Source organism: Carcharhinus amblyrhynchos, chromosome 1 (assembly GCF_965287045.1).
Source record: "Carcharhinus amblyrhynchos chromosome 1, sCarAmb.v2.hapA, whole genome shotgun sequence".
Lineage (NCBI taxonomy): Eukaryota > Metazoa > Chordata > Chondrichthyes > Carcharhiniformes > Carcharhinidae > Carcharhinus > Carcharhinus amblyrhynchos.
This window is the reverse complement of record NC_137324.1, coordinates 142,019,441-142,046,678: the sequence shown is the minus strand read 5'-3', so window position 1 is coordinate 142,046,678 and position 27,238 is coordinate 142,019,441. Positions and strand designations below refer to the sequence as shown.

The window sequence follows — 27,238 nt, the reverse complement described above, 5'->3', positions numbered from 1 at the left end:
TTGAACCCTTGTTGCTCTTTCACTTCTATTCCACGAGCTATAACTTTATTCACAAGTCTGTTGCTTCCTGAATGACTAAGTTCACCACATAAGCAGAATCAACCCTTTCTGTTACTTCCTCAAAAACTAATTAAGCTAATTAAATATATTGGTTTCCTCTGGGTACTCTGGTTTCCTACCACAGATCTGTAGGTTAGGTGGATTGACCATGCAAAACTGCCCCTTAGTGTGTAGATTAGGTAAGCGCGTGAGGTTATGGAGATAGGGCAAGGGGGATAGGGCTGGATAAATTGCTCTTTCGGAGAGTCGGTGCAGACTCGATGGGCCAAATGGCCTCTTTTTGCAGCACAGAGGTTTTATGAAATTCCTCTTCATTCTCAACTGTATTTTCTATCTGTCATAAGCACACTTTTCCTTCCTTATCCATTAGATCCCTATAGTGCAGGAGGAGGGCATCTGACCCATTGAGTCAATGTCAACTCTCTGATAGAGGAATACTCAGGCCCTTACATATTTACCCTACTAATCCCCCTAACCTCCACATCTTGAGACACTAAGATGGCTGACCTAGCTAATTTCTATCTCCTTTTTCATCCAGCGAGCTCTGTTTGTCCTATTAAGGTAATTTTGTTTGTCCTTTTAAGGTAATTTCCATTGATTGTGTCTAGACCATTTCTGTTTTGAAAGTAGCTGATATTTCAACTACAGATTTTCATGCCAATCTTTTGTTCCAGTCTAACCAACTCTTTCATCCCATTGAAGTCAACTCATCCCCAGTTAATTATTTTTATTTTGTACTTAACATAAGAACATAAGAACATAAGAAATAGGAGCAGGAGTAGGCCATCTAGCCCTTCGAGCCTGCCCCGCCATTCAATAAGATCATGGCTGATCTGTCGTGGCTCAGTTCCACTTCCCCGCCCTCTCCCCATAACCCCTAATCCCCTCTCTTATCAAGAACCCATCAACCCGCTTCTTAAAAATATTTAGCGAGGCAACCTCCACCACTTCAACGGGCAGAGAATTCCAGAGATTCACCACCCTTTGAGTGAAGAAGTTCCTCCTCAACTCCGTTCTAAACCGCCTCCCCTTTATCTTGAGGCTGTGCCCCCTAGTCCTACTGTCTTTTTTGAGCGGGAAGAGTCTCTCCACCTCTATCCTATCCATCCCATTCATCATCTTATACGTCTCAATGAGATCTCCCCTCATTCTTCTAAACTCTAATGAGTACAAGCCTAGTTTATTCAGCCTCTCCTCATAGCTCAATCCCCTCAACTCCGGTATCAGCCTAGTAAACCTCCTCTGCACTCCCTCCAGGGCCAAAATATCCTTGCGCAGGTGCGGCGCCCAAAACTGCACACAGTACTCCAGCTGCGGCCTCACCAATGCCCTATACAGCTGCAGCAAGACCTCCCTACTTTTATATTCAATACCCCTCACTATGATACTTCCTATTTTCCTTTTCTATCATCATTGTAAATCTTGCAATAAAACGATCATTATCCCCTAAATGCTCCCCCACTGAAAGGAGAATTTGTTAGTAGTGTGTTAATTATAATGTTAAATTGCATAGTTGAATTGTTTAATTAAATGTTTTGAATACATATATATCAGGGTCAGGTGGGACACTGGTAAGGGGAGGAGAGGTATGAGACTGAGCAAAGTAAATAAACTTGCTCAACGAAGAAAAACTCTTTTGACTTCACTAACAAGTTTGAATTCTGTTGTATCATCAAGATGTGCGAAAGAATTAGAATTCAACTTCCACAGGAATCCTCCAAATTGTAATGTCTGCAGGAGCGCCAAAGAATCCTCAAAAAAACTGCATCAACAGCTTTTATGTTGTTTCTCCAGGGTTTTCATCACATATTTTGGCCTTAGCTACTGCAAACAATTGGATTATCACTACTGAAATTCAACTCCATAATTTAACTGTACTTCTATCCCTCATTCTAAAATTTTGTCTTTTCCCCTTTGCTTTCCTTAGCATCAAATGTTTTATCCTATGCCCATAACATCCTTCTATAATAATAAATAATTAACATCAATCATGTACAGCAAGATGACCAGGACTCACAAGAGTGTTATTAAAAATTTTGTAATTGAGGTATCCATTATCATAGTCTGCCATTAAATGACAAGTCTCTAAGAAATGACTACACTTTTCCAAAGTTATCCTTGTCACAGTATTTCATCTGCTGATTTTTTAAAAAATTGGCAGTTATCTCAATGATTACAAAGTAGTTCTGGGGACAACAGATAGCCATGTTTCTTGGTGATGAATCCTTGCTATTTCCAAGTGTATTGCTCCACTATGTATTTGCTTTTATATTAGAGCAGCAACTGACTTTGGACAACGGATGACACTTTCCTAACTGCCTAGAGTTTTATGACTCTGGTGGACAAATGTTGCTGAAATGACCAGATGGCAAACTAACAAAACCAGATTAGAACATTTTGGATAAAAAATATGGTCAAAGCAGATGTCGCTGGAATATCCATATATGCTCTAATGTAACAAGACTAAAAGTAAAATTTAAAGTTTATTTATTAGTCACAAGTAAGGCTTCCATTAACACTGCAATGAAGTTACTACGAAATTCCCCCTGTCGCCACATTACGGCACCTGTTCAGGTCAATGCACCTAACCAGCATGTCTTTCAATCTGTGGGAGGAAATCACAGCAAGTGGAAGAAACCCATGCAGACACAGGGAGAATGTGCAAACTTCACACAGTGACCCAAGCTGGGAATTGAGCCCAGGTCCCTGGTGCTGTGAGGCAGCAGTGCTATCCACTGTGCCAGCGTGCTGCCCAAAGCCATTCACGTGTGCAACACTTCCCATGTCATTGCAAAATGATGTTCAGGTTTTGCAATGTTTCCCATTTAGAACATAACCTAATATGTATTTCATTTGTAATCTGTGGAAGTTATAAATTTATTTTAAATCAATTAAATGTGCAAAGTAAAGTGAAGCACTTTAGTTCAAAACATCAAAAATGCCTTAATTATAAATTTATATTGTTGCAATATAGTACAGACTTCATTAATTTTGTGCATGTTAAAATTAACACAAGCAGGAAAGCCATTAACACTTACCTAAATGTGTTAATGCATATTGCGCTGCCAGCTCCTTAGCATCTTCCAGCATCGTGCAGAGCTTATCAGGCATGAAATGGCTCAGTGTACCTTGTGAACTGTTTGCAAGGGATGGAATAACCACTTTATAAACAAGCAGTTGCTTCCCATCCTGACTTGTAGTTGAGTATAGGTAGTACTCTGGTGGTGCCCAGTTATTTTTGTTGCAGTAATACTCCAAGTGTGTAACTGAGGACTGAAAATGACTAGGCTTTAGTGAATAAATACTCAAAGGTGTAAGCTTTATTCCAGGGAATAGAGGATAGGTACACCTCTCCAGTTCAGGTGAGCATGGACTATGGTGACCATTCAACCGTGCTGGTAAGCTTGGTGACCTTCCTGGGGTTTTTGGTACTCCATCCTCTTTGCTGGTAAATGTCAGTCGTTGATTTTCACAGTTAAGATTGATTTGACTACCTTGACTGTATTTCCATGAGCCATCTTTATTAACTGGCTTTGCAAGAGTGACTTCAATGCTAGCACCATCGATACACTTCCCGTTCATAATATTCATAGCAGTAACTGCATCATCTCTGTCAAAAAAGTGCACAAATGCATAGTCTCTGAGTTTTTTCACACGTTCAACTGCTCCCGGTTTGATTTTGTTAAACTCCATCTTTATGGTCTCCTCTGTTGTCGATATCATCAGGTTTCGCACATACAGTACTTTAACCTTTTGCATAGTTTCCTCATCTACTTCTTTTTCTGGGTCTGCCCAATCCACCTGAATAGTATGTCCCCATAATTGGAAAGTACCTGAAACAAAGCGATGAGATAAGTTGTAATTTCAAAAGCAACACAGGAATAAACGTAAGTCGTAAATTGCTAAAATATTTATTTTTTATCACTATGCAATTACAAATACACTGTAACTTTGCCAGTCCAGAACTCCAAAATCTAGAAATGCCAGTTATCCAGGATCTTTTTTGCTTGAAGGGTTGCAGAGTTAGCTTTAAGGGATGTAATTATTTGCAACCCCCTCCACCAGTCACTGCACCACACCTCCTCCCACCACCCCCCGCACCATCTGCTGCTGAAGCAACAATCGTGACTGGTGAGGAAACTATCAATTCCAGAGGCCCTGATGGAACAGCCCTACTACCATTGAGCCGATGCCACCCAATGGTGATGGACAATGAGCCTAAAATGCTCTTTAATTTTAGAAACCAATTTTAGCAGTGAATGCCAAACTGATCCCAGATGATTGTGCACAAAGTCGGTGCAAACTGAGGCTGACAAGTGCAACTCAGTGACTGACTAATGTACTTAAAGGGGCAAGGACACAAGGTGATTCATCTGAGCTTGGGAAGATATGTTTTTGCTCCTGTCTGCCTGTTGTACAAGATCCTTACCCTGCTTTGCAGTCACTAGAAATTAGATGAAAAGTAGAGAAATAAGTGCTGATAAGAACTTTTGCTCTGGTAATTACTGTAGGTGTTGGGTGAGAGGGGTTGAAGGTGGGGAGGCGGGAGGAAGAGAAGCTATGTGTGTGTGTGTGTGTGTATGTGTATTAGAGAGGCAGCAGCATTAAGGGATACAGATTATATAACCTGAGATACCTGCAACTGTCTCCAAATGTATTCTGTGAAGTTGAAAGAACATTTAAAAGGAGTGCATTTCATAACTGTTGAAAATACCTGTTGAGAATGTTGGGCCTTGCCCATACTTTCAGATGAATGAATTTGAAAATTCACAACATTAGTTGTGATATGTTACGATTCAGGAATGTTGGCCAGAATTTTACCGTTCAGCCCGCCACAGGGAGCAGGGGAAGGCGGACCATGGAAAGGCCTGTTGACTTTGGGTGGGATTTTACGGTGCTGGAACAATGTCATTAAATCCCGCCCATAGAGTCATAGGGAATTATACGCTGGAATTTTACTCGCACGCCCACCCCTGAATTGGGCGATACCTGCAGAACGGCATTCTCCTTTGGCTTCAGGCAGGCAGGCCAGTAAAATTCCACCCACAGAGTTGTGCAGTGCAGGAAAGGCACTTTGGCCCATCAAGTCTGAACCGACAATAACCACCACTGAAGTCGCACTAATCCCATTTTCCAGCACTTGTCCCGTCCCCTATCCTTGACTGTTGTGATATTTCAAGTGCTTATCCAAATTCTTTTTAAAGACAACGTAGCCTCCACTACCTTTCCAAGCAGTGCATTCCAGCTTTCAACCACCCTGAGTGAATTTTTTCTCAAATCCCCTCTGAATCTCCTGCCCCTTAACATAAAACAATGCCCCTCCCATGACTGATCCCACAACCAAGAGGAACAGTTGATTCCTATTAAAGAGTCATAGAGGGTTACAGCATATATCAGGCTGTTCGGCTCAATTTATCCATGCCATCCAGTTTTTACCATAAAGTTAGGCCCAACTAACCGTGTTTGGTCCATATCTCTCTATATCAATCTTATCCATGTAACTGCAGCACACTGGCAGTGGTTAGCACTGCTGCCTCATAGCGTCAGGGACCCAGGTTGGATTCCCTGCTTGGGTCACTTCTATGTGCAGTTTGCACATTCTCCCAATACATCTGTGTGGGTTTCCTCCGGGTGTTTTGGTTTCCTCCCACAGTCCAAAGATGTGTGGGTTAGATGGATTGGCCATGCTAAATTGCCCCTTAGTGTCAGGGGACTAGCTATGGTAAATGCATGGGAATAGGATATGGGTGGGATTGTGGTTAGTGCAGACTCAATGAGCCGAATAGCCTTCTTCGCACTATAGGATTCTATGATAATTGTCTAAATGTAAAATTGTACCCGCCTTCATTACTATCTCTGGCAACTCATTCCAGACACTCATCACCCTGTGTGTGAAAGGATTGGCCCTCAGGACTCTTTTGTATCTCTCGTCTCTCACTTTAAACCTATCCCCTCTAGTTTTAGACTCCCCTATCTTTGGGACAAGATGTTGACTATCTATTTTACAGACCTCTATAAGATCACCCCTAAGCCTCTGATGTTCTGGGCAAGAAGTCCCAGTCTATCCAGCCTCTCCAACTCAAACAATCAAGTCCTGGTAACATCCTAGTAACACTTTTCTGCACTCTTTCTAGTTTAATAATATCCTTTCTATAATAGGGTGACCAGAACTGTATACAGTATTCCAAGTATGGCCTTACCTATGTCTTGTACAACTTCAACAAGACATCCCAACTCCTACATTCAATGTTCTGACCAATGAAACCAAGCATGCTAAAGCTTTCTTCACCATCCTGTCCACCTGTGACTCCACTTTCAAGGAGCTATGAATCTGTACCCCTAGATCTCTTTGTTCTATAACTCTCCCCAATGCCCTACAACTAACTGAGTAGATTCTGTCCTGATTCAATCTATGAAAATGCATCACCTCACATTTATCTAAATTAAGCCCCATCTGCCATTCATTGGCCCACTGGCTCAATTGATCAAGACCCCACTGCATTCCTAGATAACCTTCTTCACTGTCTATTATGCCAGCAATCTTGGTGTCATCTGCAAACTTACTTACCATGCTTCCTAAACTCTTAACCAGGTCATTAATACATAAGAACATAAGAAATAGGAGCAGGAGTAGGCCATCTAGCCCTTCGAGCCTGCCCAGCCATTCATGGCTGATCTAATAGTGGTTCAGTTCCACTTACCCGCCTGCTCCCCATAACCCTTAATTCTCTTACTGGTCAAAAATCTATCAATCTGTGACTTAAACACATTTAACGAGGTAGCCTCCACTGCTTCAATGGGCAGAGAATTCCAAAGATTCACTACCCTCTGGGAGAAGAAGTTCCTCCTCAACTTTGATCTAAATTGACTCCCCCTTATTTTGAGGCTGGGCCCTCTAGTTCTTGTTTCTATTCTAAGTGGAAATAATCTCTCTGCTTCTACCCTGTCTAGCCCCTTCATTATCTTATATGTCTCTGTAAGATCTCCCCTCAGCCTTCTAAACTCCAACGAGTACAGGCCCAGTCTACTCAATCTCTCCTCATAAGCTAACCCCTTCATCTCCAGAATCAACCTGGTGAACCTTCTTTGCACCCCCTCCAAAGCTAATATATCTTTTCTTAAATAAGGGGACCAAAATTGCACACAGTACTCTAGGTGCCTCACCAGTGCCTTGTACAGTTGCAGCAAGACCTCCCTGCTTTTATACTCAATCCCTCTTGTGATAAAGGCCAACATTCCATTTGCCTTCTTGATCACCTGCTGCACCTGCAAACTGAGTTTTTGTGATTCATGCACAAGGACACCTAGGTCCCTCTGCACAGTAGCATGTTGTAATTTTTCACCATTTAAATAATAGTCCATTTTACTATTATTCCTTCCAAAGTGGATAACCTCACACTTGCCAACCTTATACTCCATCTGCCAGATCCTTGCCCACACACCCAGCCTATCCAAATCTCTCAGCAGATTTTCTGTGTCCTCCACGCAATTTGCTTTCCCACTCATTTTTGTGTCATGTGCAAACTTTGTTACCCTACATTCGGTCCCCTCCTCCAGATCGTCTATGTATATGGTAAACAGTTGAGGCACACCACTAGTCACTAACTGCCAACCGGAAAAGCACCCATGTATTCCAACTCTCTGCTTTCTTAGATAGCCAATCTTCAATCCACACTAACACTTTACCCCCAACTCCGCGTGCCTTTATCTTATGCAGCAACCTTTTATGAGGCACCTTATCAAATGCCTTCTGGAAATCTAAAAACACCACATCCAATGGTTCTCCTCTGTCAACCGCACTCATTACATTTTCATAAAAATCCAGTAAATTCGTCAAACACGACTTTCCCTTCATGAATCCATGCTGCGTTCTGCTTGATTGAACCACTCTTTTCCAGGTGTCCTGCTATTTCTTCCTCAATGATAGATTCCAGCATTTTCCCAACTACGGATGTTAAGCTAACCGGCCTGTAGTTATCCGCCTTTTGTCTACCTCCCTTTTTAAACAGTGGCGTTACATTAGTTGTTTTCCAATCAGCTGGCATCTCTCCAGGGTCCAGAGAATTTTGATAAATTACAACTAATGCATCTGCTATCACTTCTGCTGTTTCTTTTAGTACCCTGGGATGCATTCCATCTGGACCCGGGGAGTTGTCTACCTTTAGTCCCATTAGCCTACCCAGCACTACCTCTTTAGTAATAGGGATCGTTTTAAGGTCCTCTCACCTCCTACAGTCCCATGATCGTCAATTATCAGTATGCTATTTCTGTCCTCCACTGTGAAGACCGACACAAAAAACTTGTTTAAGGCCTCGGCCATTTCATCATTTCCCATTATTAAATCCCCCTTCTCATCTTCTAAGGGTCCAACATTTACTTTAGTTACTGTTTTCCGTTTTATATATTTGTAAAAAACTTTTACTATCAGTTTTTATATTTTGTGCTAGTTTACTTTCATAATCTATCTTTTCTTTCTTTATTGCTTTCTTAGTAGTTCTTTGTTGTTTTTTTAAAGCCTTCCCTATCTTCTAGTTTCCCACTAATTTTGGCCACTCTGTACGCACTGGTTTTTAATTTGATACTCTCCTTTATTTCCTTAGTTATCCATGGCTGGTTATCCCTTTTCTTACATTCCTTCTTTTTCACTGGAATATATTTTTGCTGAGTACTGAGAAAAATCTCCTTAAAAATCCTCCACTGTTTCTCAGCAGTCCCACCAACTAGCCTGCGCTCCCAGTCTACCTTAGCCAACTCTGCCCTCATCCTATCGTACACCCCCTTGTTCAAGAAGAGGACACTGGTTTGGGACCCTACTTTCTCACCCTCCATCTGTATTAGAAATTCAACCATATTATGATCACTTATTCCAAGAGGATCCCTCACAAAGAGATCATTAATTTTACCTGTCTCATTACACAGGACCAGATTCAAGATACTCGCTCCCTCGTAGGTTCTGTACATACTCTTCGAGGAAACTATCTCAACAGCATTCTAAGAACTCTTCCTCAAGTCCACTGCATCCGACCTGAGTTGACCAATCAATATGGAGGTTAAAATCCCCCATGATTATTGCTGTTCCGTTTTTACACGCATCTGTTACTTGTTTGTTTATAGCCCGTCCCATCTCAAAGTTATTATCTGGGGGATTATAGATCATGCCCACCAGTGACTTTTTCCCCTTACTATTCCTTATCTCCACCCACATTGATTCCACATCTTGCTCCTTAGAGCCTAAATCGTCTCTCACTACCACCGTGATGTTATCCTTAATTAACAGAGCTACCCCGCCTCCTTTTCCTTCCTGTCTCATTGTTCCTTGGGAGCACATCAGACAGGCAGCGATTGGTGAGAGGAGAGCTTGTGGGTAAGCTACTGTGATTTTTTTTAACTAACGTCTTTAGTTTTTTTTAAATTTTAAACCATATACCGAAGTAGTCACAGGGAGGCCCATAAATTGGAACTGTGAGGAACCCCGACACTCTACACATGTAGAGTATCCCACCCTCCCCCCTCCTCTAATCTAAAAAAAAGTGAGTCGGAGTGAGAGCAGCTAAGTTTTTTTTGTTTCTTGGTAAGGGACGTAATAGGGATGGCAGTGCAGGCAGTGCGATGTTCCTCCTGTGGGATGTTTGAGGTGAGGGAAACCAGTGGTGTCGCGGCTGATTACACCTGCAGGAAGTGCATCCATTTCCAGCTCCTTGAGGACTGTGTTAGGGACCTGGAGCTGGAACTGGAGGAACTAAGAATCATTCGGGAAGCAGAGGCAGCTATTGATAAAAGGTACAGGGAAATAGTTACTTCTAAAAGTGATACATGGGTGACTGCTAGAAGGGGTAAAAAGCAGTCAGAGCAGTGATCCCCCGAGGCTGTTCCTCTCCAAAATAAGTACTCTACTGGGGACGAAGACTCAATGGGGGTAAGCCATGGGGTACAGGTCTCAGGAGTAGAGCCTGTCCCTGATGCTCAGGTGGGAAGGGGGAAGAAAAGAACAGGATTAGTGATTGGGGATTCCATAGTTAAGGGAACAAGCGAGACTCGCGGTTGGTATGTTGCCTCCCAGGTGCCAGGGTCCGTGATGTCTCTGATCGACTGTTCGAGATCCTTTTGGGGGAGGAGAACCAGCCCCAAGTCATGGTCACAGAGGCACCCATGACATAGGTAGGAAAAGGGACGGGGATGTAAGGCAGTGCGACATTTGATCGGAGTTGAGGAGGAACTTCTTCACTCAAAGGGTGAAGAATTCTCTGGAATTCTCTGCCCGTTGAAGTGGTGGAGGCTACCTCACTAAATATATTTAAGTCACGGGTAGATAAGTTTTTGACAGACAAGGGAATTAAGGGTTATGGGGAGAAAGCAGGAAAATGGAACTGATCCACTTCAGATCAGCCATAATCTTACTGAATGGCGGAGCAGGCTCGAAGGGCTAGATGGCCTACTCCTGCTCCTTATTCTTATGTTCTTATGTCCTAAGGCAGAAATTCGGGGAGTTAGGGTGGAAGCTTAGGGCTAAAACAAACAGAGTTGTTATCTCTGGATTGTTACCTGTGCCACGGGATAGCATGGAGAAGAATAGAGAGAGAATATTTGAACTCATGGCTAAAGGGATGGTGCAGGAGGGAGGGTTTCAGATACTTGGACAATTGGGGATCATTCTGGGGTAGGTGGGACCTCTACAAAAGGGATGGTCTGCACCTGAACCAGAGGGATACTAATATCTTGGGGGGGAAAATTTGCCAATGCTATTCGGGGGGGTTTAAACTGATTCGGGGGGGATGGGAACCTGAATTGTAGCTCCAATGTACAGGAGGATGAGAATAGGGAGGTCATGGATAAGGTTTCTAGGTCGCAGCAGAGTATTGGCAGGCAGGAGGGTGGGTTGAAGTGTGTATACTTTAATGCGAGGAGCATACGCAATAAGGTGGATGAACTTGCAGCCTGGATTGGTGCCTGGGACTTCGATGTTGTGGCCATTTTGGAGACATGGATAGAGCAGGGACAGGAATGGTTGTTGCAAGTTCCGGGGTTCAGATGTTTCAGTCAGAGCACAGAAGGTGGTAGAAGAGGGGGAGGCATGGCATTGTTAGTCAAGGACTGTATTATGGTGGCAGAAAGGACGTTCAATGTGGACCCTATCTATTGAGGTAGTATGGGCTGAGATTAGAAACAAGAAAGGAGAGGTCACCCTGCTGGGAGTTTTTTATAGGCCTCCAAAAAGTTCCAGAGATGTAAAGGAAAGGATTTCAAAGATGATCCTGGATAGGTGCAAAAGTAACAGGGTAGTTGTTATGGGGGACTTTAACTCTACAAATATCGATTGGAGAAGCTTTGGTTCACGCACGTTAGAGGGGTCAGTTTTTGTCCAATGTGTGCAGGAAGGTTTCCTGACACAGTATGTAGATAGGCCAACAAGAGGTGAAGCTACATTGGATTTGGTATTGGGTAATGAACCAGACCAGCTGTTAGACTTGGAGGTAGGTGAGCACTTTGGTGATAGTGACCACAATTCGATTACTTTTACCTTAGTGATGGAAAGGGATAGACATATACCGAAGGGCAGAAGTTATAGCTGGGGGAAAGGTAATTATGAGGCTATTAGGCGAGATTCAGGATACATAGGTTAGAGTAGGAAACTGCAGGGGCTGGGAACAACTGAAATGTGGAGCTTATTCAAGGAGCAGCTACTGCGAGTCCTTGATAAATATGTACCTGTCAGGCAGGGAGGAAGTGGTCGAGCGAGGGAACCGTACTAAGGAAGTTGAATCTCTGGTGAAGAGGAAGAAGGAGGCTTATGTAAAAATGAGACATGAAGGCTCAGTTAGGGCACTGGGGAGTTACAAATCAGCCAGAAAGGAGCTAAAGAGAGTGTAAAGAAGAGCTAGAAGAGGACATGAGAAGACTTTGGCAGATAGGATCAAGGAGAACCCTAAAGCTTTCTATAGGTATGTCAAGAATAAAAGATTGGTTAGGGCAAGATTACGGCCAGTCAGAGACAGTACTGGGAAGTTGTGCATGGAGCCTGAAGAGATAGGAGAGGCACTGAATGAATATTTTTCATCAGTATTCACGCAGGAAAAAGTCAATGTAGTCGAGGAGAATACTGAGATACAGGCTTTTAGACTAGACGGGATTGAGGTACGTAAGGAGGAGGTGTTAGCAATTCTTGAGAGTATGAAAATAGATAAGTCCACTGGGCCAGATGGGATTTACCCTAGGATTCTCTGGGAGGCTAGGGAGGAGTTTGCAGAGCCTTTGGCTTTGATCTTCATGTCGTCATTGGCTACAGGTACAGTGCCGGAAGACTGGAGGATAGCAAATGTTGTCCCCTTGTTCAAGAAGGGGAGTAGAGACCATCCTGGGAATTATAGACCAGTGAGCCTTACTTCTGTCGTGGGCAAAGTTTTGGAAAGAATTATAAGGGATAGGATTTATAATCATCTAGAGAGAAATAAATTGATTAGGGATAGTCAACACGGTTTTGTGAAGGGTAGGTCTTGCCTCACAAACCTTATCAGTTTTTTGAAAAGGTGACCAAAGAGGTGGATAAGGGTAAGGCAGTTGACGTGGTGTATACAGATTTTAGCAAAGCATTTGATAAGGTTCCCCATGGTAAGCTACTGCAGAAAATGCAGATGCATGGGATTGAGGGTGATTTAGCAGTTTGGATCAGGCATTGGGTAGCTGATAGAAGACAGAGGGTGGTGGTTGATGGGAAATATTCAACCTGGAGTTCAGTTACAAGTGGTGTACCTCAGGGATCTGTTTTGGGGCCACTGCTGTTTGTCATTTTTATAAATGACCTCGATGAGGGTGTTGAAGGATGAGTTAGTAAATTTGCTGATGACACCAAAGTCGGAGGAGTTATAGACAGTGAAGATGGATGTTACAGTTTGCAGAGGGACACAGATAAGCTGCAGAGCTGGGCTGAGAGGTGGCAAATGGAGTTTAATGCAGAAAACTGTGAGGTGATTCACTTTGGTAAGAGTGACAGGAGTACAGAATATAGGGCTAATGGAAGGACTCTTGGTAGTGTCGACGAGCAGAGAGATCTCGGTGTACATGTGCATAAATCCCTGAAAGTTGGCACCCAGGTTGATAAGGTTGTTAAGAAGGCATACGGTGTGTTAGCTTTTATTGGTAGAGGGATTGAATTTCAGAGCTGTGAGGTCATGTTGCAACTGTACAAAACTCTGGTGCGGCCGCACTTGGAGTATTGCGTACAGTTCTGGTCGCCGCATTGTAAGAAGGAAGTGGCGGCATTGGAAAGGGTGCAGAGGAGGTTTACCAGGATGTTGCCTGGTATGGTGGGAAGGTCTTATGAGGAAAGGCTGAGGGACTTGAGGTTGTTTTCGTTAGAAAGAAGAAGGTTAAGAGGTGACCTAATTGAGGCATAAAGATGATCAGAGGGTTAGATAGGGTGGATAGTGAGAGTCTTTTTCCTCGGATGGTGATGGCTAACACGAGGGGACATAGCTTTAAATTAAGGGGTGGTAATTATAGGATGGATGTCAGAGGTGGGTTCTTTACTCAGAGGGTAGTAAGGGCGTGGAATGCCCTGCCTGCAGCAGTTGTGGACTCGCCAACTTTAAGGGCGTTCAAATGGTCAGTGTATCGGCATATGGATAACATTGGAATAGTTTAGGTTAGAGGGTCATTAGATTGGTTCCACTGGTCGGCACAACGTCGAGGGCCAAAGGGCATGTACTGCGCTGTTATGTTCTATGTTCTATGTCTATCCTTTCTAAATGTCTGATACCCCTGGATATTCAGTTCTCAGTCCCGGTCACCCTACAACCACGTTTCTGCAATAGACACTAGATCATACCCACTTGTACTGATTTGTGCCATCAACTCATTCACTTTGTTTCAAATGCTATGTGCATTCGGGTAACATATCTTTATGTTAGTCTTTCTGATCTGGACCCGATTTGTTAATGCATTCTTTTGTTTGCACGCTCTGTCCCTTCCTGTTGCAGACTGGTTATCCTTCCCCAGACCATCTCCTGCACTGCATTGACCACCTCCCTTCTCATGCTTGTCACCTTCTTTATTCTGCCTGAGCTTAGATTCCTGTCACCTTCTATACTCTCTGTCCTATTACATGGTCTGGTAACATTACTATCCTCTCCTGAGCTCTCAACTCCTTTAACTAGTTGAAAGTCCTCATCATTAACCTGCACTCCTACCTTCTCATTTACCTTTGATTTTGTAATCCTCCGTACCACTGAACCCTCCCCCCCATCATTTAGTTTAAAGCCCTATCTACAGCCCTAGTTATATGATTCACCAGGACTCTGGTCCCAGCACAATTCAGACGAAGACCATCCCAACGGAACAGGTCCCATCTTCCCCAATACTGGTGCCAATGTCCTATGAATTCAAACCCATTCCTCCCACCCCAATCTTTGAGCCACGCATTTATCTCCTTTGCATAAATACAAATGACAAATAAGTGTGGACCCAGCACCAATCCCTGAGGCACACAGGCCTCCAGTTTGAAAAACAACCCTCTACAATCACCAAGCCAATTTTGTAGCTAAATGGTTACCTCGCCCTTGACCCTGTGAGATTTAACCTTGTGCAACAGCCCACCATGCAGTACATTGTCAAAGGCCTTGCTAAAGCCAATGTAGACAATGTTGATTGCACTGCCCTCATCTACCTTCTTGGTTACCCTTCAAAAAACTCAAATTCGTGAGACATGTTTTTCCATTCACAAAGCTATGCTGACTATCCCTAATCAGTCCTTGCCTCTCTAAATGTCGATAAATCCTGTCTCTTAGAATACCTTCTGACACCTTACCCACTACAGATGTTAGGCCCACCAGTCTGTAGTTACCAGGCTTTTCCTTGCAGCCCTTCTTAAACAAAGGCACAACATTTGCCACCCTCCTAGGAGGAGTAAGACTTGTTGATGGAGAAAAAAATGACTACAACAATAACTTAACAACAATAATGACAACAGTATCTTTAAAATGGCTGTTCTGGTTGGGAGTTAAGCATGCTGGGATTTTTGGTCAATTTATAAATAAAACCAGATGCAGGTCGTAAAGTTACTCTGGTGTAGGAGCTGTGATTTGAAGCTTCCTATGTTGGTCAAATAAGGAAAGTTGTATACATTGACTCAGATATTGTGGCTTTGAATTATATTGCCATTATGTGTGGAAAAGGAAACTTAAACCTTTGTTGTGATCAAGTGAGAAAGCTGAATAGAGGGGAGCCAATTCACTCCTTCTTACCTGGTCACAGCATTATTCATTCATGCAAGTTGTGAAATTTGAAGGAAATTTTCCCAAATTTGGATGTAGACAATATAGAGTCAGGTAGATTATATATTTAGATATTTTCATGCCTTTCAAAAAAATTACACAGAGGACTGGAATCTCTAACTTTGCTTGCAGCTGCGGAGATTACACTGAGCACCAATTTCTCCATTTTCACTGGCAGTGGCGGTGAGGCTTGAACAGCTGGAGAATTCCAGCCACAATCTAAAATTACCACTAACCTCAAGCAAATCTGCTCACCCACAAAGATCAATCTTTGGCAGCATGATATCCCCTTTCCAACTGTAGTTTGAATATGGTGTCAAGAAAAGGGGATTGCTACATATCCAGAACAGTGATGTCAGGATATAGGATAATGGCCAATCAAATTGATGTCTTCTCACAGAGAATGAACCAGGAAGGTTAAAGCAGTTCAATAATTTTTAATTGAAATATTTCAGGTAAATGTGTTTGGATTATGACAGAAACCAAAATGTCACAAACATTGAGAGTTTCCGCACTGAAATGAACAAGGTACCTGAATCACATAGGATAAATGGCACAAAAACAGGCCATTTACCCAACCGGTCTTTGCTGGTGCTTAAGCTCCACTTCAGCCTCTTTCCATTTTTTCCATTTCAATCTATCAATGTAACCACCCTTGATTCAGTTCTGTTCTTCTCAACACCAAAGCTCCTTTGGAACAAACTTACAAATAATTATTGTGATAAGCAATTCATCTTCACGCGCAGGAATGCCAGATCAACAATGTTAAAATCCTTTTACCTATATACTTCTTCATCGATAAGATATAGGAGCAAAATTAGGTCATTCAGCCCATTGAATCCGCTCCGCTATTCAATCATGGCTGATATGTTCCTCATCCCCATTTTTTTGCCTTCTTCCCATAACCCTTCAACCCATTACCAATAAAAAATCTAATTCCTCCTTAAATTTACTCATGGTCCCAGCATCCACTGCACTTAAGGGTAGCAAATTCCACAGATTCACAACCCTTTGGTAGAAGTAGTTCCTCCTCAACTCTTGTTTTAATTTGCAACCCCTTATCCTGAAACAATGACCTATCATCATTGAATGCCGCACCAGCGGATGCATCCACTCCACATCTACTTTATCCTTATCTTTTATAGTCTTGTATACCTCAATTTGATCTCCTTTCATTCTTTCTTCCACCTTCTTCCGTCGGGAAAAAGATACTGAAGTCTGAGGTCACGTACCAATTGACTCAAGAACAGCTTCTTCCCTGCTGCTGTCAGACTTTTGAATGGGCTTGCCTTGTATTAAGTTGATCTTTCTCTACACCCCAGCTCTGACTGTAACACTACATTCTGAATTCTCTTGTTTCCTTCTCTATGAACAGTATGCTTTGTGTAGCGCACATGAAACAATACTTTTCACTGTATGTTAATACATGTGACAATAATAAACCAAATCAAATCATTCTTCTAAATTTCAGAGTATAGGCCTAAACTGTTCAATCTCTCTTCATACAACAAACCCCTCATCTCTGGAGTGAACCTCCTTTGAACTATTTCCAATGCCACTATATCTTTCCTCAAATAAGGGAATGAAAACTGCACAATACTCCAGGTACAGCTTCACCAATGCCTTGTATAGCTCCAACAATACTTCCTTATATTTATACTCTATTCCTTTAGCTATATATGCCATATTCCATTTGCTTTATTATCTGCTGTATTTGCATACTAGTTTTCTGTGATTCGTGAATGAGGTCACCCAGATCCCTCTGCACCACAGCACCTTAAAGTCTCTCCCCATTTAAATAAGTTGCCTTCCCATTTTTCCATTGAAAATGCATGACCTCGAAGTTTTCCCATTGGCCAAAAGGGTGGCTTTTCCCTTACATATTCTGCAGAGACACTATCTGCCTTGCCCTTCATGTGTGTTAGGATTTAAAGGGGATTAATTACTCTTCTGGATTACAAATTGTATGTTAATCAGTTTTGCAATTTACATTTACAAAATAAGTTTTTTTAAATAACAAGGCAGTCGCTGAGTTTATTGAAAGAGGCTTGAATATGTCTATTTTATTCTGGATCTAACAAATAAAGCAAGTAAACAACTGGCCATTTTGGTAAGTGAATAAACTTATGGTGCAACCTGCAGAGCAGTAGAGCCAGAGAAACTGCACACTCCTATTCCAGTACAACACTTGCTCTACATGGTATCTGTGAACTCTTTGATGCATATATATGCGACAGACTGTGAGATGACAAATAAATCTGCAGGCAAAGAATCTGAGCATAGTGATCACCTTCAAGGTCACTGATAGGGGGTAGCTTTGACTCTGCCAGCTGTTAGCTCCCCTCAAAGAATGTGACAGATGTGATCTACCAGAGCTCAGGCCAAGTGCAGACATGCACAGTATTGTCTCATTCATCAGTAAATAGGAGTCTTCTTCAATGTACCCTAAGTCAAGCATGTTTCCTCCCATGTTTTGGGTCTATCTCCCTTATCCTCATGTTTTTGCTGTGGCTCCCCTGCAACTCAGGCAGGGCCCCCTCCTGAACTTATGCTTAGTGTTGCCTGATCCTCCTGCTCCTCCTCATTGTACTAGAATGCTTGAAAAGGCAGCATTGAGCCCTGGATCCAAAACTGTTTCATCCTTCTCTCTGAAAAGATAGATTGAATAGATTAATGAATAACAGGCGACCATATAATAGTGAAGCTTACAATCTTGAACCAATGACAAATGTTACAGTATATAGTGTTTTCTGCTCTATTAGCCATATAGCCTTACCAATGTCAATAAAATGAAGGAGATAATCATTGACTTCAGGAAGCAGAGTGGAGGACACTTCTCTGTCTTCATCAATGGAAATGAAGTGGAAATAGTTGACAGCTTCAGGTTTCTAGGTGTCCAGATCACCAACAATCTGTTCTGGTGCCTCCACGCTGACGCTATAGTTAAGAAAGCCCACCAATGCCTCTACTTTCTCAGGAGGCTAAGAAAATTCAGCATGTCTGCTATGACTCTCACCAATTTTTATAGATGCACCACAGAAAGCATTCTTTCCAGGCTCTTGCTCTGACCAAGACCACAAGCAAGTACAAAGGTTTGTGAATGTAATCCAGTCCATCACACAAACCAGCCTCCCATCCACTAATTCTGTCTACACTTCCCATGGCCTCAGAAAAGCAGACAGTAAAATCAAGGATCCCAACACACCCCAAACATTGTCTTTTCCACCCTGTTCCGTTGGGAAAAAGATACAAAAGTCTGAAATCATGGTCCAACCGACTCAAGAACAGCTTCTTCCCTGCCGCCGTCAGACTTTTGAATGGACTTACCTTATATTAAGCTGATCTTTCTCTACACCTTAGCTATGACTGTAACATTACATTCTGCGCTCTCTCCTTCTCCTCTAAGTACTGTATGAACGGTATGAATTGTCTTTATAATTCGCAAGAAACAACACTTCTCACTGTATGCAAATACATCACAATAATAAATCAAATCAAACAGGCACATCAAGGTGATCAAGATGACATCTCTGAGACTTAACACCTGAATCCCACAGTGGTTGGAGAAGGTTTGAATGACACATGCTAGCTGACTTAGCTCAGTGCACCAATCTCAGACCTCATTATTAATAATGAATTGCACATGATTAATGACTGGATGCCCTTTGGCCCATTACATCTGATAATTCTTGAAAGCAGAGGAGAACCTTCTATTGGTAGGATGCCATTTGTGCAATACCTGTGATTCCTTAATGGTTGCCTCCATTCTCAAATTTCACATTGCTGTGTAATGACTGTGATGTTAAGCCACTGATTCTCACATTTCTGTTACAGCATGGCAAAAAGCCTGCGATCCAATGGCTAGCTCTTCAAGATAGTCTTCTTCCTTTCTCTCAACTCTGACTCTATTTTAATATTGTGGCACCAGTAAGTTAGAGGGCATACACACATAAAGGGCCCCCTTAGCCCAGCTGTGTGCTCCTCCTGCACTGCCTCAAACCCCTCCCATGCAGATTCACTTCTACTTTTGATTTATTACTGTGTCATTAGTAGGAGGGTGCAAGTTGGTATTTCTTGAAACAAGCTTTGATGCTCCATATCTAACTGTACACCCAGAAATTTATCTGGAACCTCAATGTGAAGGGAAAGTTCCCTCCTAATATTCTTCGGCTGTCCCCAGCAATGCTAGAGCCCATTGTTGTTGTGGTCAACATTTCTACCCTCATCCCCAAGCCCGTCATTGTTGATATGCTCATTTCCCTATGTGCATCTCTACTTTCCCCTTCTAAAGGTGTGAAGAGAACCCCCCCTCTCCCCCACAACTCCTCACAAAAGCTTCACGTACCTCCTCTTCCTTTACTTTTTCCCCAAATATAGGCTCCTGATGTCGTTCATAATCATTATGATCCCTTTGCAGCCTTAGAAGGACAGACAAGTCCATGGACATCTGCACATCACTCTGTCCATTATCTCAATTGAGCACACAGCTCCTGACCCTCTCTGGAGTGAGAGTTAAACATGGGCATGCGGGGACCTGCAGCAGGGCTCACTGCACTCATGACTGCCTCAAGGGTCTGATAGGGAGAAACTGTTCCCACTCATAAAATGATTGAGAATGAGACGACACAGATTTGAAGTGATTTGCAAAAGAAGCAAATGCAATGAGAAAAAATCTGTAGTTACAGTCTGGAACACACTTCCTGGATATGTGATGGAAGCAGGTTTCAGTGAATGTGCAAACATATGGGGAAAAGGCAAGAAAATGACATTAAATCATAAAGCTCATTTGGAGAGCCAATGTAGACGTGATGGGCAGAATATAGCCTCCTTCTGCACTTTTACAATTCTGTAATGCTCTCTTAACTCCTGACTGAGAGGTCTAGGCATGTCTCTATTCTCTGATTCTGACCTGCTAGCCCCAGAGAACAGACTGACTTTCTGTGAGTTCTTCATTGCCCTCAGAACTAAACACCATGACCTCCCTTCCCAGTCCAGCCCTCCCAAATGTATCAATCTCAGTGCAACCCATCACTTTTATGCCACAATAATATTGTGGCACAAAGGAAGGAAGAAAGTTCCAGCGCTGACAGTTGGGGTTGGGAGGTGATGATTACCGGCTCTAATTGAGGGGGGTGAATGCTGGCTACGATACCAGGGCTGAATACTGGCTATAATGAGGGGACGGGGGAGCATTTTAGCGGAGGTGAAGGCAAGCCCCTCCAGATCTCCATGATGCAGTGACGATTACTCTTGTGTCACTGTCTGAAGGTGCAACTGCCTAGGAATAGATAGGGTGGATTCTTGGAGGCTATTTCCCCAGGTTGAAATGATCGCTACGAGAGGACACAGACTTAAGGTGCGGGGAGGCAAGTACAGAAGTGATGTTAGGGGTAAGTTTTTCACTCAGAGGGTGGTGAGTGAATGGAATCAGCTGCCGTCAGTGGTGGTGGAGGCGAACTCGCTGGGGTCTTTTAAAAGACTTCTGGATGAGTATATGGGATTTAATAGGATTGGGGGTTATAGATAGGTCTATGGATTGGTAGGTATTGATGTGATCGGCGCAACTCGTGGGCCAAAGGGCCTGTTTGTGCTGTAGTGTTCTATGTTCTATGCCTAAGTATCACTGCACAATTGTGGCCTTCAGGACTACAGAGGCACACACCAGGAACAGACCAACCTCATATCCCTAGCACTGTGGTGTTCCACTGGCAGTGCACTGAAACTGGTAGAGTGCTGTGGCAAGTAGGCAATGAATGTTACACTCACGTCACAGTCGTGAACGAAAATGAGGTCCAACTGCTGCACACCACACTTTTCAAAACGTGATTCACACTGATATGATTTCCTACTCGATATTGTAAGTCAGCAGGTGATTGTGCTGAGCAACTAATTTAATGTGAAATTCACACCACTAGTCGAAGAGATACCTGACCTGCCATTACTCACCATCGGGAGAATTGCGAATTATTTGTATATTAGCGGGATTCCGATATTTTGGCTCCTGCTAGTTATTCTGCTCCCACTCAGGCAGGTTGGAAAAATTCTGCCCTCCATGTTTGTCATCATTACTCCTCTAAAACTGACAGCAACTTCTGGAGTCTGCAAATGTGCAGTTCAGTACGAAGATTCATAAATTGATATCAATAATTCTACAGTTCTGGACAGGATGTCTTTTTGAGGTATCCATAAGACTGCAATCAGCTAGAAATTACTGAACTGAATGAACTTGCCTTTTTACAATGAAAAAAGACTTGCATCTATAGAGTAATTTCAAGAACAATTGTATTTCTAAAATTGCTATACAGCTAATAAACTACTTCTTAAACGTAGTCATTGTTGTATAAAACGTTCACTGGCAATTTGCATATGGCAAATTCCTATAACCAGTAATTGTGATAATAAATAGATAATCTGTTTGTGTGACGCTGACTGGGAGATAAATATTGCCCAGAACACGAGAATAACCCTCCTATTCTTCCTGAAATGGTGTCATGGAATAGTTTGCATTCTCCCCAGCAGAGATAGTGACACAGTTTAGTGCCTCAATCAAAAGACAGTGCCTCCAACAATGTAGTACTCCCTCAGGTTTCACAACATTGAATTCTGTGCTCAAGTCCTGAAGTAGAGCTTAAATCCAGAACGTTATGATTCAGAGGGATGAGTGCTACCAACTCAACCACGCTGACACTATGGCCTGGGCTTGCCATCTGCAAATATGATAGCATGGGCACAAGATCTGACAAAATCCAGAAGTCATGAATCACGCTGGTGAGATTGCATGGTGTCAACCTGTGCCAAGGGGCAGACCCCAGTGGGAGCCTCATTCGGTGGGGGGAGGAGGGGGGAATTAATTTATTGTGGTGCACATGGGAGCTGGACATGCTGACAATGGCCAGTTGGAGACGATGCTGGCATTTACTGTGTGGGTTGGTGTAAAGGATTCAATGTTCAGGGAGGAAGGGGCAGAGGGGCAGCAACGTTAACTGTAGATGGCAAGTTAGTGGGGGGAAATGGGTCCAATGTTCAGGAGTGGAAGGAAGTTCCAGCACTGATTGTTGGGGTGGGGAAGTGATGAATACCGGCTCTAATTGCTGGGGGTGAATGCCAGCTGTGATAACAGGGCTGAATGCTGGCTGTATTGGGGGAGTGGAGGAGCATTTTAATGGAGGTGAAGGGGAGCCCCTTGAGACCTCTGTGGTGCAGTGGGATGACGGTTACTCTTTGGTCTGACCCTTTGAACATTGTGCTCAATCTCCATGCAGCTGGGCTTTGCTGGTGTGTTGAGCTCCGCCCCTTTCTATGACAGCATGAAACATATCCACCTTTTTTTTGTGGCAGTGTGGGACAAGATCTGGAGAGAGGACTGGCATGTTTCTTTGGAAGGAAACACACCAATTTACTTGCCAGAACCAACATTCTGCCTTTTTTTTGGTAAGATTTTGCCCAATACCTCTAATGTTGGTATAATAATCCCTGTTGAATGAAGTGTAATCAGGTTTTTAACAGCATACCAACTGCATAGTTACTACCAAAAGATCTTCCTGGCCCTGGAAAATTAATTTGTGCAATGTCAAATATCTCCACATTTTCTCCATGATCAGAAGCAGTGCTGTCAAGTGGCATTGGTTGATGACTTGCTATTGAATTCCATTTTTTACTTTTGCCCTCCCATGTCTTTTTTAATTCTGTACCGAACACTACCCAGGGTATTGTTGCCTATATTGTTATTATTTCATCTATCATGTTTTTTTTCTCTGAAGAATATTTGAGAAGGACATCCTGAGAAACCTGCAATTAAATTATACAGAGAGCGTATAAGGATAAAACCAACTTCAGAGTTTTGATCAAAAGAGAAAATGCTGGAAAATCTCAGCAGGGCTGGCAGCATCTGTAAGGAGAGAAGAATTCACATTTCGAATCTAAAGTTGACAAAGGGTCATCTAGACTTGAAATGTTAGCTCACTTCTCTTCCTACAGATGCTGCCAGACCTGCTGAGATTTTCCAACATTTTCTCTTTTGGTTTCAGATTCCAGCGTCCACAATAATGTGTTTTTATTCTGAGTTTTGACCATCCTTTTCTTGTTCCCAAAGTTTTTGGTTGTCTTCTGCTATTTACCAACTTCTTGCTTCCCCCTACAGGCAATTTCTTTCTCTAATTAGCCCTCTACTTACCATTAATATGATGGATGTGCTTGCAGAAGCATTTGAAGTTGGGAAAAATGTATCAATTAAAACCCTGTCCCCCCTCCCTGCCCAAAGAATGACTCACTCAATCAGCCCTTCCTCCCAATCACTCAACAGCTCCTCTTCACAAAACCCCCGAACCTCACTCATTCCTTTGTACCTTTGTGAGGTGATAGCCTCAGCTGGGCAGACCGAGTCCACCTAGTTAATCTGCGGAACAAACAGCTGCCTCTCCCACTTGGACAATGTTTTGAGCAACAGCTGCTGCTTTCACTCTACCGCCATGTTGGGTAGTTGCCAACCACTTTACTGTTGCTCCTCCTAACACAAATTGTTTATCTCCTGAGCTTGCTTATAGATACAACCACATCTTACCAGTATGCATATTAGCAGTATGCAAGAAGTTAAAGAAAACGCAGAGATGTTTTACCATTAAATCAAGAGTAAAAGGTTGGTTAAGGAAAAAGTGGGACTTATCAGAGATGAAGAAGGGTACATGCGTGTATACATGTAGAGGCTGTAGGATGGGTTCTAAATGAATACTTTGTTTCTATGCTTACAAAGGAAAGGGATGATGCAGATATAGTCCAAGAAGAACACAGATATTGGATGGGATAATCATAAAGAGAGAGGAAATACTCAAAGGGCTGGAATCCTTGAAAATTTGTAAGTCACCAGAGCCAGATGGATTATTTCTGAGGCTGTTGAAGAATCGTGGAGGAGATAGCAGATGCTCTGAGGATGATTTTCCAATCCTCACTAGAGGAGAAGTACCGAGGACTGGAAAAATGCAAATGTAATTCCATTGTTTAAAAAGGGATTGAAGGAAATGCCAAACAAGTATAAGCCAGTTAGTTATACATCAGTGGTGGGCAAATTAGTAGAATCAATCCTGAGGGTTAAGTGTAACTTGAAAGGCATGGACTAGTCAGATGATCAGGATGGATTTGTTAAAGGAAGTTCTTATCTCACAAATTTCATTCAATTCAGAGAAGTGACAAGAAGAATTGATGAAGGTTGTGTAGTGGATGTGTACATTAATTTTAGCAAGGTGTTTGACAAAGTCCTACATGGCAGATTGCTCAAAAAAGTAAAAGCCCATGGGATGCAGCGCAATGTTGCAAACTGGATCAAAAGTTGACTTAGGATACAAAGGTCGTGGATATCCTTAAATTGGAAAGTTGTTTCAAATGGTGTTCCACAGGGCTTGCTATTGGGACCCTTACTGTATGTGTTATATATTAATGATTTGAAGGTGAACATGGGAGGCACGATTGGGAAACTTGCAGACAACTCAAAAATTGGCTGAGTAGTGGATAGTGTAGAGGATAGCTATGATCTCCAAAATGGTATAGATGAGCTGGTGGAATGGGGAGTAAAGTGGCAGAAGGATTTTAACATACAGAAGCATGAACATTGCATTTAGACAAGTCAAACAGTAAAAAGGAAAACACAATAAATGAGAATATACCAAGAAAGGTAGGTGAAGTGAGAGATCTTGACAGCAGGTCATGTCGACAAGGTTGCAAAACAGGCATATGAAATGATCTCCTTCATTGGCAAAGGTAAAAAATATAAAAGTAAGGATATAATATTGGAATTGTATAAAAGACTGGTGAGGCCACGACTGGATATTGTGTGCAGTTCTGGTCACGATATTACAAGAAGGACGTAATTGGTCTGAAGGTGGATAAATACTGGATATATTAAAAGATACAGGGCTATGGGGAAATGCCACAGAAAAGAAGTTGAGGCTGGCATTGATCAGCCTTGGTCGTATTGAATGGTGAGGCAGGCTTGAAGGGCCTGTTGGCCTGCTCCTGCTTGTAGTGGAGAAAGTGCAAAGAACGACTACAAGAATACTGCCAGGGCTAGGGAAGTGTAGCTATGAGGAGAGATCGGATAGGTTGGGGTTACTTTCCTTCGAACAAAGGAGACTGAGGGGTGACTTGATTAAGGTATACAAAATTATGAAGGGAAGAGATAGAGTGAATAGGATAAAATAGTTTGCCTTGGCAGAGAATTCTAGAACCAAGGGACATAAATTCAAGATAAGTGGTAGGAGTAGTAGAGGGGACATGAGGAAAAACTTTTTTACAGAGAGTAGAGGGTGTCTGGAATTCCAATTGGTGGCGGAGGCAGAGACCCTGAACTCAAGTGTCTGGTTCTGCACCTCAACTACTGTAAACTACAGGACTATGGGTCAGGTACAGACAGATGGCATTAGAAGGGGCACCTGGGTTTCCTGGTTGGTATGGACAAGATAGGCCAAATATGCCCAAATATCTACTCCTCTATTTCCCGCTGACTCTTTGGGGGCCTGTAATACACTCCCAGTAATGTGGCTGCCCCCTTTAAGTCCCTAAGTTGTACCATAAAGCATCATTTGAAGACTCTTCCAAGATATCACCTCTCCTTTTTGCAGTAACTGACTCATAGAACATAAAACATAGAAAAACTACAGCACAAACAGGCCCTTCAACCCACAGGTTGCACCGATTATATCCCTACCTACTAGGTGCAATCCTATTAAGTCTTATGTACTCATCCAGAAGTCTCTTAGAAGACCCTATCAAATTTGCCTCCACCACCACCGATGGCAGCTGATTCCACTCACCCATCACCCTCTGAGTGAAAAATTTACCCCTTATTTTCTGCGCTTCTGGGGATTCCGTAAATGTCTAAGTTTTGCATGTTTATTGATGTCTTTTCTTTTACTTCACAGGTGATTCGGTCGGCCTTGTTGACCAACAAGGGGCATACACGCGGTGGGTCGTGCAAGGGCTGCTCTTGGATGTTGCTTCGAGAGTTGCCTAGTGCTTCACGTCGTTAGTGTACGCTTAAACTGGACCATCTGACAGGCAACATGACAGCTCAGTGACTATCACTGTTTGCTGTGCAGATACGTGGATTTGGGCCGGTGTCTGCAGGAGTTTGCATATTCTCCCCATGATTGCGTGGGTTTTCTCCGGGTCCTCCGGTTTCCTCCCACATCCCAAAAACGTGCTCTTAGGCTGATTGGTGTAACAAATTGTCCCTAAATTCGTCTTCCCTCAATCTTCCCCAATAGGTGTAGACAAAGGTCATGAGTAGAGGAGAGCATTCATAATGTTAGAATGGTGGCGTGGGCTCGTTGGGCCGAAGGGCCTGTTTCCCGTGCTGTGTTGTTCTTTGTTTTTTGTTATATCTCCTCTGTACTTACTCCCCAGCACCTTAAACCTGTGTCCTCTTGTAGCAACCATTTCAGCCCTGGGAAAAAGCCTCTGACAATCAACCCAGTCTATACCTCTCAGTATCTTATACACCTCTATCAGGTCACCTCTCATCCTTCGTCTCTCCAAGGAGAAAAGACCGAGCTCCCTCAACCTATCCTCATAAGGCATGCCACCCAATCCAGGCAACATCCTTGTAAATCTCCTCTGCACCCTTTCAATAGCTTCCACAAACCTCCTGTAATGAGGCGACCAGAACTGAGCACAGTACTCCAAAAGGCATCTGACTAGGGTCTTATAAAGTTGCATTATATCCCAACTCTTAAACTCAATCCCTTGATTGATGAAGGCAGTACACCATACGCCTTCTTAACCACATCCTCTACCTGCGAGGCCGATTTAAGAGTCCTGTGGACCCGGATCCCAAGGTCCTTCTGATTCCCCTACACTGCTAAGAGTCTTACCCTTGATATTATACTCCTTCATCCCATCTGACCTGCCAAAATGGACCACTA

General features: G+C 42.9%; 1 protein-coding gene across 1 annotated transcript in view; it reads right to left on the bottom strand.

Moving 5' to 3' along the window:
• rbm46 (RNA binding motif protein 46) overlaps positions 1 to 27,238 on the bottom strand; it is an 83,144-nt gene that overhangs the window by 16,254 nt on the left and 39,652 nt on the right. Inside the window, exon 3 of the mRNA XM_080199657.1 lies at positions 3,099 to 3,893. Within this exon, the coding sequence (XP_080055783.1) occupies positions 3,099 to 3,893 (795 nt within the window). The remainder of the gene's footprint in view (positions 1 to 3,098; positions 3,894 to 27,238) is intronic.